We start from the raw sequence: 13,898 nt of genomic DNA on the forward strand, positions 1-13,898 counted from the left end.
AATATCTTGTCAGGTTTCAGCTGGAACAAAGAGTAAACATTTCTGGCCGTACTGAATTGGATTTAGGAGGTGTTCTTAAAGAGGGTGCAGAAGATATTATCCTCACAAGATCTTAGAGCCACTCCCAAAGATAGCCAAAAGGAAGACTTAGATAATGACCAACAGTTGTCCCTGGGAGAGAAAGAATCAATAACCAGTGTGTCTGGATTTGGACAGGAGGGGACATGAAATTTTACTTTCCTCTCTCAACTGGTCACTACAGACAGGGATTACCAGGATGAGCACTCAAATAAAAGAGGATAGAGGGGAGCAATAGAAATTACATCAGTCTTGGAAATTCCCTGGGGTCCAGTGGTTAGGACTCTGTTCTCTCACTGCTGAGGGCCTGGGTTCGCTCCCTGGTCAGGGAACTAAGATCCCACAAGCTTTGCAATGCGGCCCAAAAAAAAAAAAAAAAACAGACAGACAGAAAGAAATTATGTCAGTCTTACTATTTTCATCTTGTTTTGTTTTTAGGTACCTCTTGTGTCTTTAATTTTTAACTAGCATTTTTCAATAAATATTTTAATGAAGCTATTTCGTAATTTTGAAGGCTTTTGGAGGCTTCTGCAAACCAATTAAAATAAGTTATCCTGTTCTGTTTGTTTGATATGGGAACACTTACTTTTTTTTATAGGACATTAGGATTATATTTTATGATTTTTTAAACAGATATTAATGTGAGAGATATTGACAACTAGAATCCATGGCTAAAAGGGAAGTATATAGGGCTTCCCTGGTGGCGCAGTGGTTGAGAGCCCGCCTGCCGACGCAGGGGACACGGGTTCGTGCCCTGGTCCGGGAAGATCCCACATGCCGCGGAGCGGCTGGACCTGTGAGCCATGGCCGCTGAGCCTGCATGTCTGGAGCCTGTGCTCCGCAACAGGAGAGGCCACAACAGTGAGAGGCAACAACAGTGAGAGGCCCGCGTACCGCAAAAAAAAAAAAGGAAGTATATAAAGTGTTAGAATAATAGTCACATGGAAATCATATAGTATACTTTCTTAAATTGAAAAAAAGAAGTGAAAGACAAAGATGCAAGAGTTAAATTATATAATTGATATAAAATAATTTGTTGTATTTTCTATCCTACACTTGATTATTTTTGTATGACTTTTATAGATGCAGTCCTTCTAATAGTTTATAGTTGACTCTCACAGAATTCTATGGGATGGAACTAATCATATTCCTTGCTACCTTCCCACTCCTTCCTTTGCAACCTATATTTAATATTCCATGGATATACAATTATATATATTTTTAGTTTTTAGTTTTCCAAAATGGTTTATTACAGGATATTGAATACCCTGTGCTGTACAGTAGAACCTTGTTGTTTATCTGTTTTATATGTAGTAGTTATATCTCCTAATCCCAAACTCCTAATTTATCCCTCCCCCACCCCCTTTACCCTTTGGTAACTGTAAGTTTGTTTTCTATCTGTCTGTGAGTCTGTTTCTGTTTTATAAATAAGTTCATTTGTGTCATATTTTAGATTCCACATATAAGTGATATACAGTATGTGTCTTTTACTTTCTGACTTACTTCATTTAGTGTGATAATCTCTAGATCCATCCATGTTGCTGCAAATGGCATTATTTCATTCTTTTTCATGGCTGAGTAGTGGTCCACATACACAATGGAATACTTCCCATGGTGCGGGGGCTGGGGGGGGTGGCGGCTAAATCTCACTGCACCAAATTGTGTCCCCCGACACTCCCTGAACTTCGGGTAGTAAGTGTTAATTTCAGCTGCCGTCACCACTGTGGTCTTAAGAAATATGGATCCCTTTTGCATACCAGAACTCAGTGAAGACACTCTACTCTTCCCTGCAGTACAGCTGAAACCAGGATAGCTGGTTCAAATAAGACTCTACGGAAAACTTAAAAGAGAAATGGACTCAGAAGCAGCATGGCACATGGCTGGCTGACACAGGCTAGATCTGCCCAGGCTGCCGCTACCTAGAGGCACTCACCACTTGGGATCATACAACACCTTCTCAAAGTCCTGACTCCAGAGAGCAGGGGTGCTCCCTTCTGCCTAGCTGGCCTTCTGCTCAGTTTCAGGTCCCTACTCATTCTTCCACAGGCCCTCCCCGGGCACCTAGCCTGCAGCAGATGCTCTGCACACACTGGGGATACAGTGGTGTTACAGAGCTGCTGCCCACACAGTGCATGGTCTATGGGAGGCAGCCAACAGATAACCAAGCCACTGACAGATGGCAGTAAGTGCTGGAAAGGAATAACTGAAGTCTCACTGAGGAGGCAACATTTACTGAGATCTGAAGTTTGGGGAGCCAATGCCTTGCAAAACAAAGAGAACATTCCAGGTAAAAAGAACACTAAGTGCAAAGGCCCTGAGACAGGAAGGAGAGACAGCAAGACAGCCACCGTGGCTGGAGTGGAAAGACCAAGGGAAAGGGAGCGCTGACAGGAGATGGAGAACAGGGCGGCCAACACACAGGGTCTTGCGGGTCTTGCTAACTGCGAGAGAAGCTTCTGAAGGGTTTGAATCAGTAGCAGGACATGGTATGATTTATATTTTAATTTAGAGCTCCCTCTCTGGCTGCTCTGTGGAACAAGTCAAGAGACTGAAGCTGTCTTCCAAACACAGTATGGTAGTGGTGCAGTAAAGTGAAAGAAATGGACACCGTGCACACTTATTTTGGAGGGAGAACCCACAGACTTGCTGATGGATGGGGAGGGTGTCTCCTGATCTGTGACTCATCCCCCAACAGCAATTCTTCCTACTCCCAAGGGCTAGGTTCACAGGCCTCAACAGGACAACCGGACGAGAACACAGACGGTGACTCTCCTTGCTGAAAGCCTGCACTCAGGAGCGAGGGGTGTCGGAGGACAGCTGTTCTTCCCTCCCAAGGACAGCGAAGAATGGAGGCATGGGTGGGAAGTGTGCATACCAGGTATGGAATGGTCAGGAAGGATCCCCAGAGGAGTAAGCTGAGGGGGGGCCTTCAAGGTGCAGATTTGGCTGAGTCACCCTGCAATGCCCATCAACTGAACCTCCAACACACTAGTATTGCCTTATGCTTGTACAGAGCTTTGTACTTTGTACATAAACGCTGGCATGCCATTGTCCCAGCCCCCTGAGTTGTTATGAGGAGATCTGCACAGGGCCTGCAAGGAGAGGAGATGATATTGAGGCAGGGTCCCTTATGATGCAGAGCTAGGAGCACACATGGCTTAGGGAAGGAGACGGGCTACAGGAACTGGACCCCAAATGGAGGGAAGAGGAGAGAATGACCACTGTTCCAGCATCCATCCTACACCAGCTGGTGTGCTGGGGCGTGGCAAGGACCTCTCATTTCATCCTCACCATCGTTAATACAACGAGCTGCCTAGGGCTTGGAGAAGTGGTGATGCTGGGGATGGGGGCGATCAGCAGCCCTGCTTAGCCCTCATCAGTCCTTACTGGGACTTCCTGTCACACTGCTCACTGATTATCGCACTTGTTTGGAGCAGTGGCGGTACCTCACCCTCCCTCTAGGCACACTCCAAGAACCTACAGAATGCTCACGGGTGTCTGGGAGCGTCGGAGGGAGAGGCAACTCTCTTCCCTAATCCCTGCCCCCCTCCCCCGCATCGACGACAAAATGTGAAAAACCCTAGAATCATTGGAGCTACGTCAAGGCTCCCATTTTCGATCGTGCCTGTCACTGGATTTTCCCAGACACTTCCTAAAATCATTTGGCGCGGACCGTGCCTCTACTTTTGATGGCTTCTTAATCAGAAGTATGCAGAGCACCGCCGGCATACTCCTGCTGGCCGGCTGTCCCAAGGGTCGCGGGCGCCGAGTGTTCCCAGCGCACAGCCCCCGAGGCAGGCCCGGGGAGGAGGGGCGCGTCCCGACCAAGCGCGCTCCCCGACCCGGCTCGCAGGGCTGAGCGTGACCTCCCGCCTACACTCCTGCCCCAGACGGGCAAGGACGCGCAGTCTGAGCTGGGTCCTAGAAGGAAAAAGTGAGCGCCCGCCGGTTCTACTCACTGTCGTGCCTGCGGGGTGCCGGCCGCCTCCCTCCGAGGATGCGCCCGTCCTAACATACGCGCGCCAAGGCCGGCAGCAGGGCGCGGCCCTGCGGGCACCGATAGCTGCCCAGGGCCCCGCGCGCCGCGCCTGCCGCCACCGCCCCAGGTCTGCGTGCGCGCGTGCGTGAGCGCGTGCCGACCGGGCCCGCGACCCACACCGGGGTCGGCGCCGCGGCACAGCGCCCGCGGGGCGGCCGGGAACTGGCGGCGAGCGGAGGCGCCGCGTCCTGCCCGGTGGGCGCCTGGCCTTGCCCGAGGCCCGCGCGCCCCGCGCCCGCTGAGGGTTCCCGCCGCCGCAGCCACAGAGCCCGAGCGGTTGGCGGCGGCCGGGAGCCTCCTTAGCGGAGCCCCATGATGTCAGCTGGCCCGGAGCGGCGGCCGTGCGGCGGCGGGGATGGGGCCGAGGACGCCGCGCGGCCGTCTGCACGCCCCTCGCCCGGTCCGGGCCCCGGCTCGCTGGCCCCGTCGCCCGGCAGCCCCGCCGCCGCCGCGGCCCAGCCGCCCGCGAACCTGTGGCTGGAGCTCGGGCCCGCCTGCTCGAGGGCGCAGCAATGCCCGAGCGAGTCGAGCGGGCAGACGAGCGGGGACCTCGGCACCAGCAGCAGCAGCGGCGGCGGCAGTAGCGCCGGGCTGTCCCCGGGCTCCGACTCGGACAGCAGCGGCGTGGTGTGCGGCGGCCGCAGCGGCAGCGGGGGCATGCGCGGCGCCCTGTCCCGCTCCTGGAGCCTGGAGAGCCTGCGCTCGGCCACCGCCGGTAAGGGCGCCGCCGTCGCCCCGCGCGCCGCCGCTCCCTGCGTCTGTCCGTCTCGAGCGCCTTCTCTCCATCCCTCTCGAGACGGTCTCTCCTCCTGTCCTTTCCTCCTGCACTTTTTCTGTTGCTTGTTTCCATCTTTTGGTTCCTGGCTTCCTATTGCTTTGCTCTTCCGATTCCTTCTCTCTTTCCGGGTTTTCTTCCGATTTCCCACCACCCCCGTCCCGTTTTCACCCACTTCTACCTGTTACAGCCGAGCCCTGGTCGGCCCCCTCCCCCCTCGTAGCCGGGCGCGTCCTCAACTGGGAAACTGAGTGTTTACGGTGAGAACAGAATGTGGTCCCTTGATGCGCCGTTTCCCTTCCCCAGACTGTTCTTGACCGATGGCACAGGTCTGGCTTTCCGAACTGCAGCTCCTTGAGTTCTGTAAATCAGAGGAGAAAGGAGAGGGCTCACTAGCCATGGGTGGACCGGATTCAGTGTGTTTGGTCCTGACTCTAGGACTGAGGCTCCCTGCAAGAGGAGGGGCTCTAGAGGTCCCTTCAGAGGGACCCTCTGAAACAGTGCGGTTTCCGTGAGATGGGATTGCTCTGATGTCCCCTGGCACTGTGTGCCCCCCCCCCTTAGGGCTCCCCTTCTGCCCCAGGGACCGAATTCTGGGTGCAAATTGATAGGAGACTTTGACCCTAAATATTAATTAGCAAGGAAGCCCAGAGTGGTGACCCTTGATTAGTTGCTAAACTGCAATCTTTATATTTTACTTCTTGGAAACCTTCAAGTTATTTTTGAGCCCCTGTAATGAGAGCTGTAAAGGAAGACAGGTGCTGCCTGGGAATCAGGGAGGTGATTCACCCATTATGCTTCTGGTTGGGGGTGGGGATGCTGCCTGTGAAAGCCGTAGAGCCCCAGGTAGGCAGTGGAGATGAGGGTCTGCATGTGCCCGGGTCAGAGCAGCAAAGCCAGAGAGGAGCAGGGGGGCCATGCAGGCAGCAGGGTTGTCTTGTCGCATTCCGTCCGCTGTAGTTGTCCTGTCCGCGCCCGCACCTCTCCAGGATGGAGCACAGGCCAGGCTGAGGAGGACCAGAGGTCGGCTCTGTGGGTGTAAGAGTACCAGGAATGGCAGATAAAGGGTTTGGACTCTGCTCTAAAGTCCATGGGTTTGGAAAAGGAAAGTGAAGGACGCCCAGACCCCTGCATTGAGCACTCCATGACCCTCATCTGTCCTGTCTCAAAACAAACACATGAAACTCAGAAGAGTTGAGTAACCCAGCTGTTGGTGTATCCTCCAACTAAAAGTTTTTCAGAATTCTGCCACTCTGAGTCCCTCCCATCCCAGTTCCCTTGAAACTTGCCTTTCCCTCCTCTCTGGGGTGCTTAAATAGCCCCTAATTCGAGAAAAACAAACTAGATAATAGCGATGGGGGACTTCAAGCAAACTGGCCAAGGAACCTTCCTTCTCTTTGCCTAAATGAGTTGCCTTCCACTTCTAGAGTCGGAGGGCGTACCTGCTCCACGTCAGCACTGGCAAACCGGTTCAAAGAGGCTGCGGGAGGTGGCCCTGGTGCCTCCCTGGACTCCCTTGCCATTTCTTCCTTCTGCCCCGGGGCAGGGGTAAGCCAGATGGATACGGCAGAGGCCTGGGTTTATTAGGCACCCCTGCGATCCAGGGACTCTCCAGAGCAGACTGGGGGGACTGAGGCAGCGTGGATGAGTTTGAGAGATAGCAGCTGTATGCGCATGAACGTGTGGGGCAGGTGTGTATGTGGGTGGGGTGGGGGTGAGGGCAGGCAAGGTGAAAGCTAAGGCCCAGAAGGCTTCTCCTTGAGGGGCTCAGAGCTGCCCTTGCAGTGGCAGGGCAGGGTTTAAAGCAATATGATGTTGGAAGAGTTGACATGAGAACCCTCAGACCTCGACTTTCTGCCTTTTTCTGGGAGGCTCTCCATGGGTAGTGTGGTATGAGGGTATGAAGGTATGAAAGGGTACATGAACCCTGTACCCTTGAGGTATGAAGGGGTACATGAACCCTGTACCCTTGAGGTATGAAGGGGTACATGAACCCCGTACAGCTGTGTGAGTGCATGGAGCCATCTCTCAGCTGAATTCCTGGAGAGAATTAAGTCCTGATGTCCTGAGGCCCCCATTATATGTAATGAGTGAATCCTCTTCTCTGCTTCTGGAATGGTACTAGCTATTTGCCATCCTTGGGAGGAACTGAGAAAATAAGCATTCAAATAATTTTCTTTGGATTTGTGGTTCAGTTGAGGAAGTCTTGTTGGAAAGGCTGCCATAGAGGAGGACTTGATAGGAAGAAGAAAGGGAAGGTGCATTTGTCGAGCATCTTCTATATATGCCAGGTGTGAGGCTCCATGTTGCTTCATTAACCACATAAAAATCTACTGCTATACTACAATCCAGGTATGAAAAGAGGCTCAGAGAGATGCAGTAACTTACCCAAGGTTGCCCAGCTGGGTCATGTCTGACTAGAGCTTCAGGCCTGAATTGGTGTGACTTTAGGGGGGGCTCTTTGCTGGGTTTGGAGTGGAAGCTGGGCCAGGCCCAGCAGGGAAAGGCAGCATACTGGGGGGATTCACATATTGAAGTAATGTCTTAGCTACTTGCATGGTCACTGTTGTCTTTATTCAACAGACAGCGCTTTTATTCTGGGTCCCAGGTACCCCATTTTCAAAATGAGGACATGGAAATCTAAGGTCTGACCTCTTTTCTAATCAACTCTAGAATTCCACGATCCTAGTCAGGGCTGTTGAATTAAGGTGGGTTCCCACTAGTGAGCTGGCATTTATTTCATATTGTATTTCCATTTGACTGGTCTGTGGCTCTAAGACAAAACATATGTGTGTTGAATTGAGCTGTGTTTGCCTCTGAAGGAAGATTAAGAATTACCAGTAAAAGATCCTTAGCAAAACTTAATTATTGTGGTTGTGATTTTTGTGATGAAGTGTGTTGCTAAACATTTTAAAAGCTGTCAGCAAGAGCCAGAAAGGTTAGTACTTGAGGCTGGAATTACAGCTAACCTGCTGGGCAGAACATTAGCCAGGAAATCCAGCACAGAACTGTAAATAGACCTTCCTTGTTTCCAAAGACTTTTTGTTTGTTTGTTTGTTTGTTTTGTTTATTTTTGGTTGCTTTGGGTCTTTGTTGCTGCACGCGGGCTTTCTCTAGTTGCAGCGAGCGGCGGCTACTCTTCGTTGCGGTACAGGGGCTTCTCATTGCGGTAGCTTCTCGTCTCAGAGCACGGGCTCTAGGCGCGCGGGCTTCAGTAGTTGTGGCTCGTGGGCTATAGAGCGCAGGCTCAGTAGTTGTGGCACAGGGGCTTAGTTGCTCCGCAGCATGTGGGATCTTCCCAGACCAGGGATCGAACCCGTGTCCCCTGCATTGGCAGGCAGATCCTTAACCACTGAGCCACCAGGGAAGTCCCCCAAAGATCTTTTGAATTTTAAATATCCAGTCTTGGCATTTTCCACTGAAATGTCACTTACCCTGGTTTGGAGAAGGCTTTCCTCAAAGGCAGATTCTGAAAATAAAATGTAGTTGACAGAGTGGAATTTCCATAGCCCTTTCTTCTGCCCAGTGTTCTCTTCTCCCCCTAAGCGCCTGTAGCCTCCGTAGCCCTCAGCTATGCTATCACGCCACTGTTACTTGGCTAAGGTTTTTAAAATTCCTATTCTGGATGTGTTGTCTCACAGGCTTAATTCTCAATTCACGCTTCTGGGGTTGACGGTTCTCACTACCCGTGCTGACAGTTGTCACTACCTGACAGTTCTCACTACCTGGTCAGTGTCATATGATTTCTTGGGAGAGAACCCGTGCTACATCCACATTCCTCTGCAAGCCCTGGAGGCATTTTTCTGGCTCAGAAGGGAATCAGACTCATGAGAAGGCTGTGCCTCTCTTGCAATCAGACATTTATTTAACACATCAGGCTCCAGGCACAGCTCTAGGCACTAGAGATGGCAAACAAATTGTACAAGGTTATTGCCCTTAAAGGAATCACAGCACAGAGAGAGACAGGCAGCGTCAATTCATTATGATAAGTGCTGTGATAGAAGTAAACTCAATGGGATGATGTTCCAGAACCACTCTCAGTAGATAATTCTCTAGAAGGATTCACAGAGCTCAGAAAAGTGGTGACACTTTTAGTTCCAGTATATTACAGTGAAAGGATTCAAATTAAAATCTAGGCAAAAGGTGCATAGGACAGAGTCCAGGGGAAAGCAGGCACAAGTTTCCAGGTGTCCGCTTTCATGGAATCCCATGGACCATACTTAATTCTCCCAGCAACATGGCGAGAACATGTAGGAAGTATTGCCAACCAGGGAAGTTCACCCAAGCCTTGAGGTCGAGGGTTTTTATTGGCGGTCAGTTACTTAGGCATGCAGCATCCACAACTGACCTTAGTTACTTAGTCTCCAGTCTCTACAGAGGCCACTAATATAGTGTAGCTCAAGGGGCCCAGCTAATAATAAATCATATTATTAGCATAAACTATCTGTCATGTCCCAAGGCCCCAGGTATGCAAAGACACTGTTAGTGGGCAGGATATTTTAAGGACTTAAAGTCTGTCTCCCAGGAGCCAGTCCTTTCTTCCAAATATGCAAGGCTTGAACATCTTTGTCTTTACTGCACAGATAAGGAAGCTCAGAAGAGGGGTGCCAGGCCCAGCCTGTCATGGGGGGCAGGGACAGGAGGAAGTGGTTCAGAGAAACACATCAGGAGGAGGTGTTGCCTGAGCCTTAATGCCTACAAGTTTGTTGTAATGAGGTGTAGAAAGAGCTTTGGGGAGAGAGAGCTAACGTAAACAAATGCTGAAAACTGTATGAAGAAAGGGAACCTGTGCTGACTGAGCATCTGTGCTAGGTACCATGCCGGGTGCTTTAAATATGCAGGAATTGCATATACTATGGAATGAGAAGCATAGCAAGAGATGAGTCTGCAGACAGGAAGCCCAGACTGTGGCTGCATGCTAGAAAATGTGGACTAACAATTTTTGGAGCCATGGAAAGGTTTCAGGCAGAAGGTTGATGTGGCCAAATTGCTTATATACTTTTTTTCCTTCTTTCCTTATTTTTCTTAAAGTTATACACAGTAAAAATTACTCTCTTTGGTGTATAGTTCTAAGAGTTTTGACAAATTTAAACAGCTGTGTAACCGCCACCATAATCAAAATATAGAAGTTTCATCACTCCAAAAAATTAAAGCTGCCCCTTTGTAGTCAACCCTTTCCCCCACCTCCAGTCCCTGACTAGTCTATTCTCCATCCAAATGGATTTGCCTGTTCCAGAATGTCATATAAATGGAATTATATCCTGTTGTCTTTTTAGTCTGGCTTCTTTCACCTTACATAAATGCATTTGAGGTTCATCTATGTTTTTCCATATATCAATAGTTGGTTTTCTCCTTTTAATTGCTGAATAGTGTTCCACTGGATAGATGTTCCACAGTTTGCTTATTAGTTCACTAACTGACATTTGAGTTGTTTCCAGTTTTTGTCTATTACAAATAAAACTTCTGTGAACATTAGCGTATGAGTCTTTGTATGGACATGAGTTTTGTTTCTCTTGGGTAAGTACCTAGGAATGAATTGTCGGGTCATTTGGTAAATGAACGTTTACCTTTATAAGAAACTACCAAACTTTTTTCCAAAGTAGCTGCATTCTCACCATCAAAGTATGCTGGTTGCCATTGCTCTGTATCCTTGTCTGTGCTTAGTATTGCCAATTTTTTAAGCCATTCTATTAGGTGTATAATATCTCATTTGGTTTTAATTTGTAGTTGCCTAATGACTGTTGATGTTGAACATCTTTCATATACTTATTTGCCATATTTATATCTTCTTTGGTGAAGTGCCTGAATCTTTTGCCCAGTTTTTATTGGGTTATTTTCTTATTATTGGGTTTTGAGAGTTCTTTATACTGTATTCTGAGTAGAAGTACTTTTTCAGATATATGATTTGCAAACATTGTTTCCAGTCTCTGGCTTGTATCTTAATTCTCTAATAGTGTCTTTTGCAAAGCAAAAATTTGTAATTTCAATGGAATCTAATTTATAGTTTTTCTTTTACGGATCATACTTTTAGTGTTATAGTCAAAAAAATCTTTACCGAACCTGAGGACACAAAGAGTTTCTCCTGTGTTTTCTTTAGGAAGGTTTTATAGTTCTACATTTTATACTTAGATCTTTGATCCATTTTGAGTTAATTTTTATAAGGTTTGAGATGAGGGTGAAAGTTCTTTTTTGGCATTTGCATTTTCAAATGTTGTAGCACCATTTAGTTAAAAGACTTCTTCCTCCACTGAATTGCCTTTGTACCTTTGCCAAAACCAGCTATCTATGTTTGTTTCTGGACTCCCTGTTCTTTTCCACTGATCTAAGGGTCTGTCCTTTTACACATACCACATGGTCTTGATTATTGTAGCTTTATAGTATGCCTTAAAATCAGGTATGTGAATCATCTAATTCTGTTCTTCTTTTTCAATATTGCTTTAGTTATTCTATTTTTTTTTTGCCTTTCCTTGTACATTTTAGAATCAGATTGTCAATATCTACAAAATATCCTCCTGCAGTTTTTTTTTTTTTTTTGCAGTATGCGGGCCTCTCACTGTTGTGGCCTCTCCCGCTGCGGAGCACAGGCTCCGGACGCGCAGGCCCAGCGGCCATGGCTCACGGGCCCAGCCGCTCTGTGGCATGTGGGATCTTCCCAGACCGGGGCACGAACCTGTGTCCCCTGCATCGGCAGGCGGACTCCCAACCACTGCGCCACCAGGGAAGCCCCCTCCTGCAGTTTTGACGTGGATTGTGTTGACTCTATAGATCAATTTGGGGAGAATTAAATCTTGACAGTATGGAGTCTTCCAGTTTATGAACGTTGTACATCTGTGGCTAGGAAGCCAAGCCAAAAATTCCCCACTAGATCTCACCTGCAGCACCTGTAGATTTGGGTGAATTCCTGCCTTCTAAATGTTTCCAAAATATCCTAAAGCTCCTGAGCCTGCCAGAAAGTGACTTTCCTTACTGACCTGTAAGGCTGGGAACCCAATTAGCCTGACATCAGGCCACTTTTTACAAGAGGGCTTTGTGAACATTGGCTCCAGGAAGTCAATCTGAGCTCCTTACAAGTGTCTGGTTATTTTTATTTTTATTTTTTTGCGGTACGCGGGCCTCTCACTGTTGTGGCCTCTCCTGTTGCGGAGCACAGGCTCCGGATGCACAGGCTCGGCGGCCATGGCTCACGGGCCCAGCCGCTCCGTGGCATGTGGGATCTTCCCGGACCGGGGCACGAACCCGTGTGCCCTGCATCGGCAGGCGGACTCTCAACCGCTGCGCCACCAGGGAAGCCTGGTCTGGTTATATTTGACTAAACTAGTATCATTCCCAAATATGACATTCCAGGCAAGGGTTTGGTTGCGTAGCCAATGTTCCAAGTATTCCTCTTCTTAACAAGGAGGACAGATTCTCATTGAACCTATGCAAATAATTATATTGCTTTGAAAATAAGAATACTTAGTAAGAGTTTTTTAATTCTGGAGGGGTCAGATAGGGAGAATAAGATATTATTTACAGATGTTTCATTTAACTTTACAAAGTGTAGTCTACTAAATGGCAATTTATGAGTTAAAGATAATGTAAGAACAAAAGGGGGTGCTTGTATAGCCAAGAAATAGAACATTAAAATGAAAGATCTGATGAGAATTCATAATAAGGATAATGTAATGGACGAGGAAATTTGGCTGTTTCTGCAGTGTACAAAACAAGATAATGAAGTCAATCAAAAAAATTTAGACATCATAATTATAAACATAACGATTAACCCTGTTCTCAAAGAAGGCCGTTAACGTTACATCTAACTTGTTAAAATGGATGAACATTTGCAGGGGAATCTGTACGGAGGATGCATCTTTACAGAGGAAAAAATCTTCAGATATAACATATAATAATTCTGACAAAGTTATATTATGAATATGCCAAGTACACAGTTAGAATATATCAAATATATAGAGAGAGTCAATAAGTCTGGAGCAGACCTGTATATTAATAAATATCTGTAGATTAATAAAATCCCATAAGTAAGTGATATGAATCCCTTACAAGATGCTAGATTTAAAGAAGTACAGTTACAACCAAGTTAACATTTTAAAAATACAGTTGAGCTTTGAACAATGTCAGGGTTAATCCACATACAGTTTATAGCCAGCCCTCTGTATCCGTGGTTCCTCTGCATCTGCAGATTCAACCATGCGTGGACCATGTAGAAGGTAGGACCATGTAGTCCTGTAGTATTTACTACTGAAAAAAATCCATGTATAAGTGGACCTGCACATTTCAAATCCGTGTTGTTCAACTATAAATGAAATTATGACTGATAACACTATACAGTTGTTGTATGATATCAGGAAAAGTGGCACCAGGATTCCAATGAATAGAAACACATCATGGACAGCAAGGACATTGGCAATTCCCTAGGGACTTTCCATACAGTATACAGTGTCTGAAATATTTATATTATTAGTATTTTACCCATTCAAAATTTTTTTTAATATTTATTTATTTGGTTGCACCAGGTCTTAGTTGTGGCTAGCTGGCTCCTTAGTTGTGGCATGCAAACTCTTAGTTGTGGCATGTATGTGGGATCTAGTTCCCTGACCAGGGATCGAATCCAGGCCCCCTGCATTGGGAGCTGCGCCACCAGGGAAGTCCCTACCCATTCAAATTTAACCTAGGGAAAGCTATGCAACTCTTCTGACTTGACAACTCTTCCCATTTGACTCATCAGTATCAAATATACCTAAATATATCTAGCACTTGTCTTTCTTACAAGGTGAGAGAACAAATGCTTTATGATTTTCCAGGGGCCCTCTGGGAAATCACAAAGACAGTTATAGGTACAAAAAGTCATCATTTAGGATTTAATTTTGGAAAGGCAAAATATCAAAAATTGTCAGAAGATTTGAACACTGATTAAGATAGGATTTTGGGTTACTGAGAACAATACTTGGCTAACTATTTAATAAAATATTTCTAAAGTAAACATGATTGTAAAGAACCTTAGCTCTT

The 13,898-nt window shown here is 47.3% G+C and overlaps 2 protein-coding genes across 3 annotated transcripts in view; both read left to right on the forward strand.

Moving 5' to 3' along the window:
- Window positions 1-4,420, forward strand: part of LOC307188368 (uncharacterized protein) — a gene marked incomplete at both ends in the record, with an annotated part of 70,274 nt that extends 65,854 nt beyond the window's left edge. Inside the window, one exon of the mRNA XM_079925374.1 lies at window positions 4,142-4,420. Coding sequence (XP_079781500.1) covers window positions 4,142-4,420 — 279 coding nt within the window. The remainder of the gene's footprint in view (window positions 1-4,141) is intronic.
- Window positions 4,058-13,898, forward strand: part of LOC307187565 (rho guanine nucleotide exchange factor 4) — a 79,374-nt gene continuing 69,533 nt past the window's right edge. For both annotated transcript variants that reach the window (XM_079923764.1, XM_079923765.1), the window contains exon 1: window positions 4,058-4,832. In XM_079923764.1, the coding sequence (XP_079779890.1) occupies window positions 4,430-4,832 (403 nt within the window). In that variant the 5' untranslated portion in view covers window positions 4,058-4,429. The remainder of the gene's footprint in view (window positions 4,833-13,898) is intronic.

This window comes from Stenella coeruleoalba, assembly GCF_951394435.1.
Source record: "Stenella coeruleoalba genome assembly, chromosome: 6".
Lineage (NCBI taxonomy): Eukaryota > Metazoa > Chordata > Mammalia > Artiodactyla > Delphinidae > Stenella > Stenella coeruleoalba.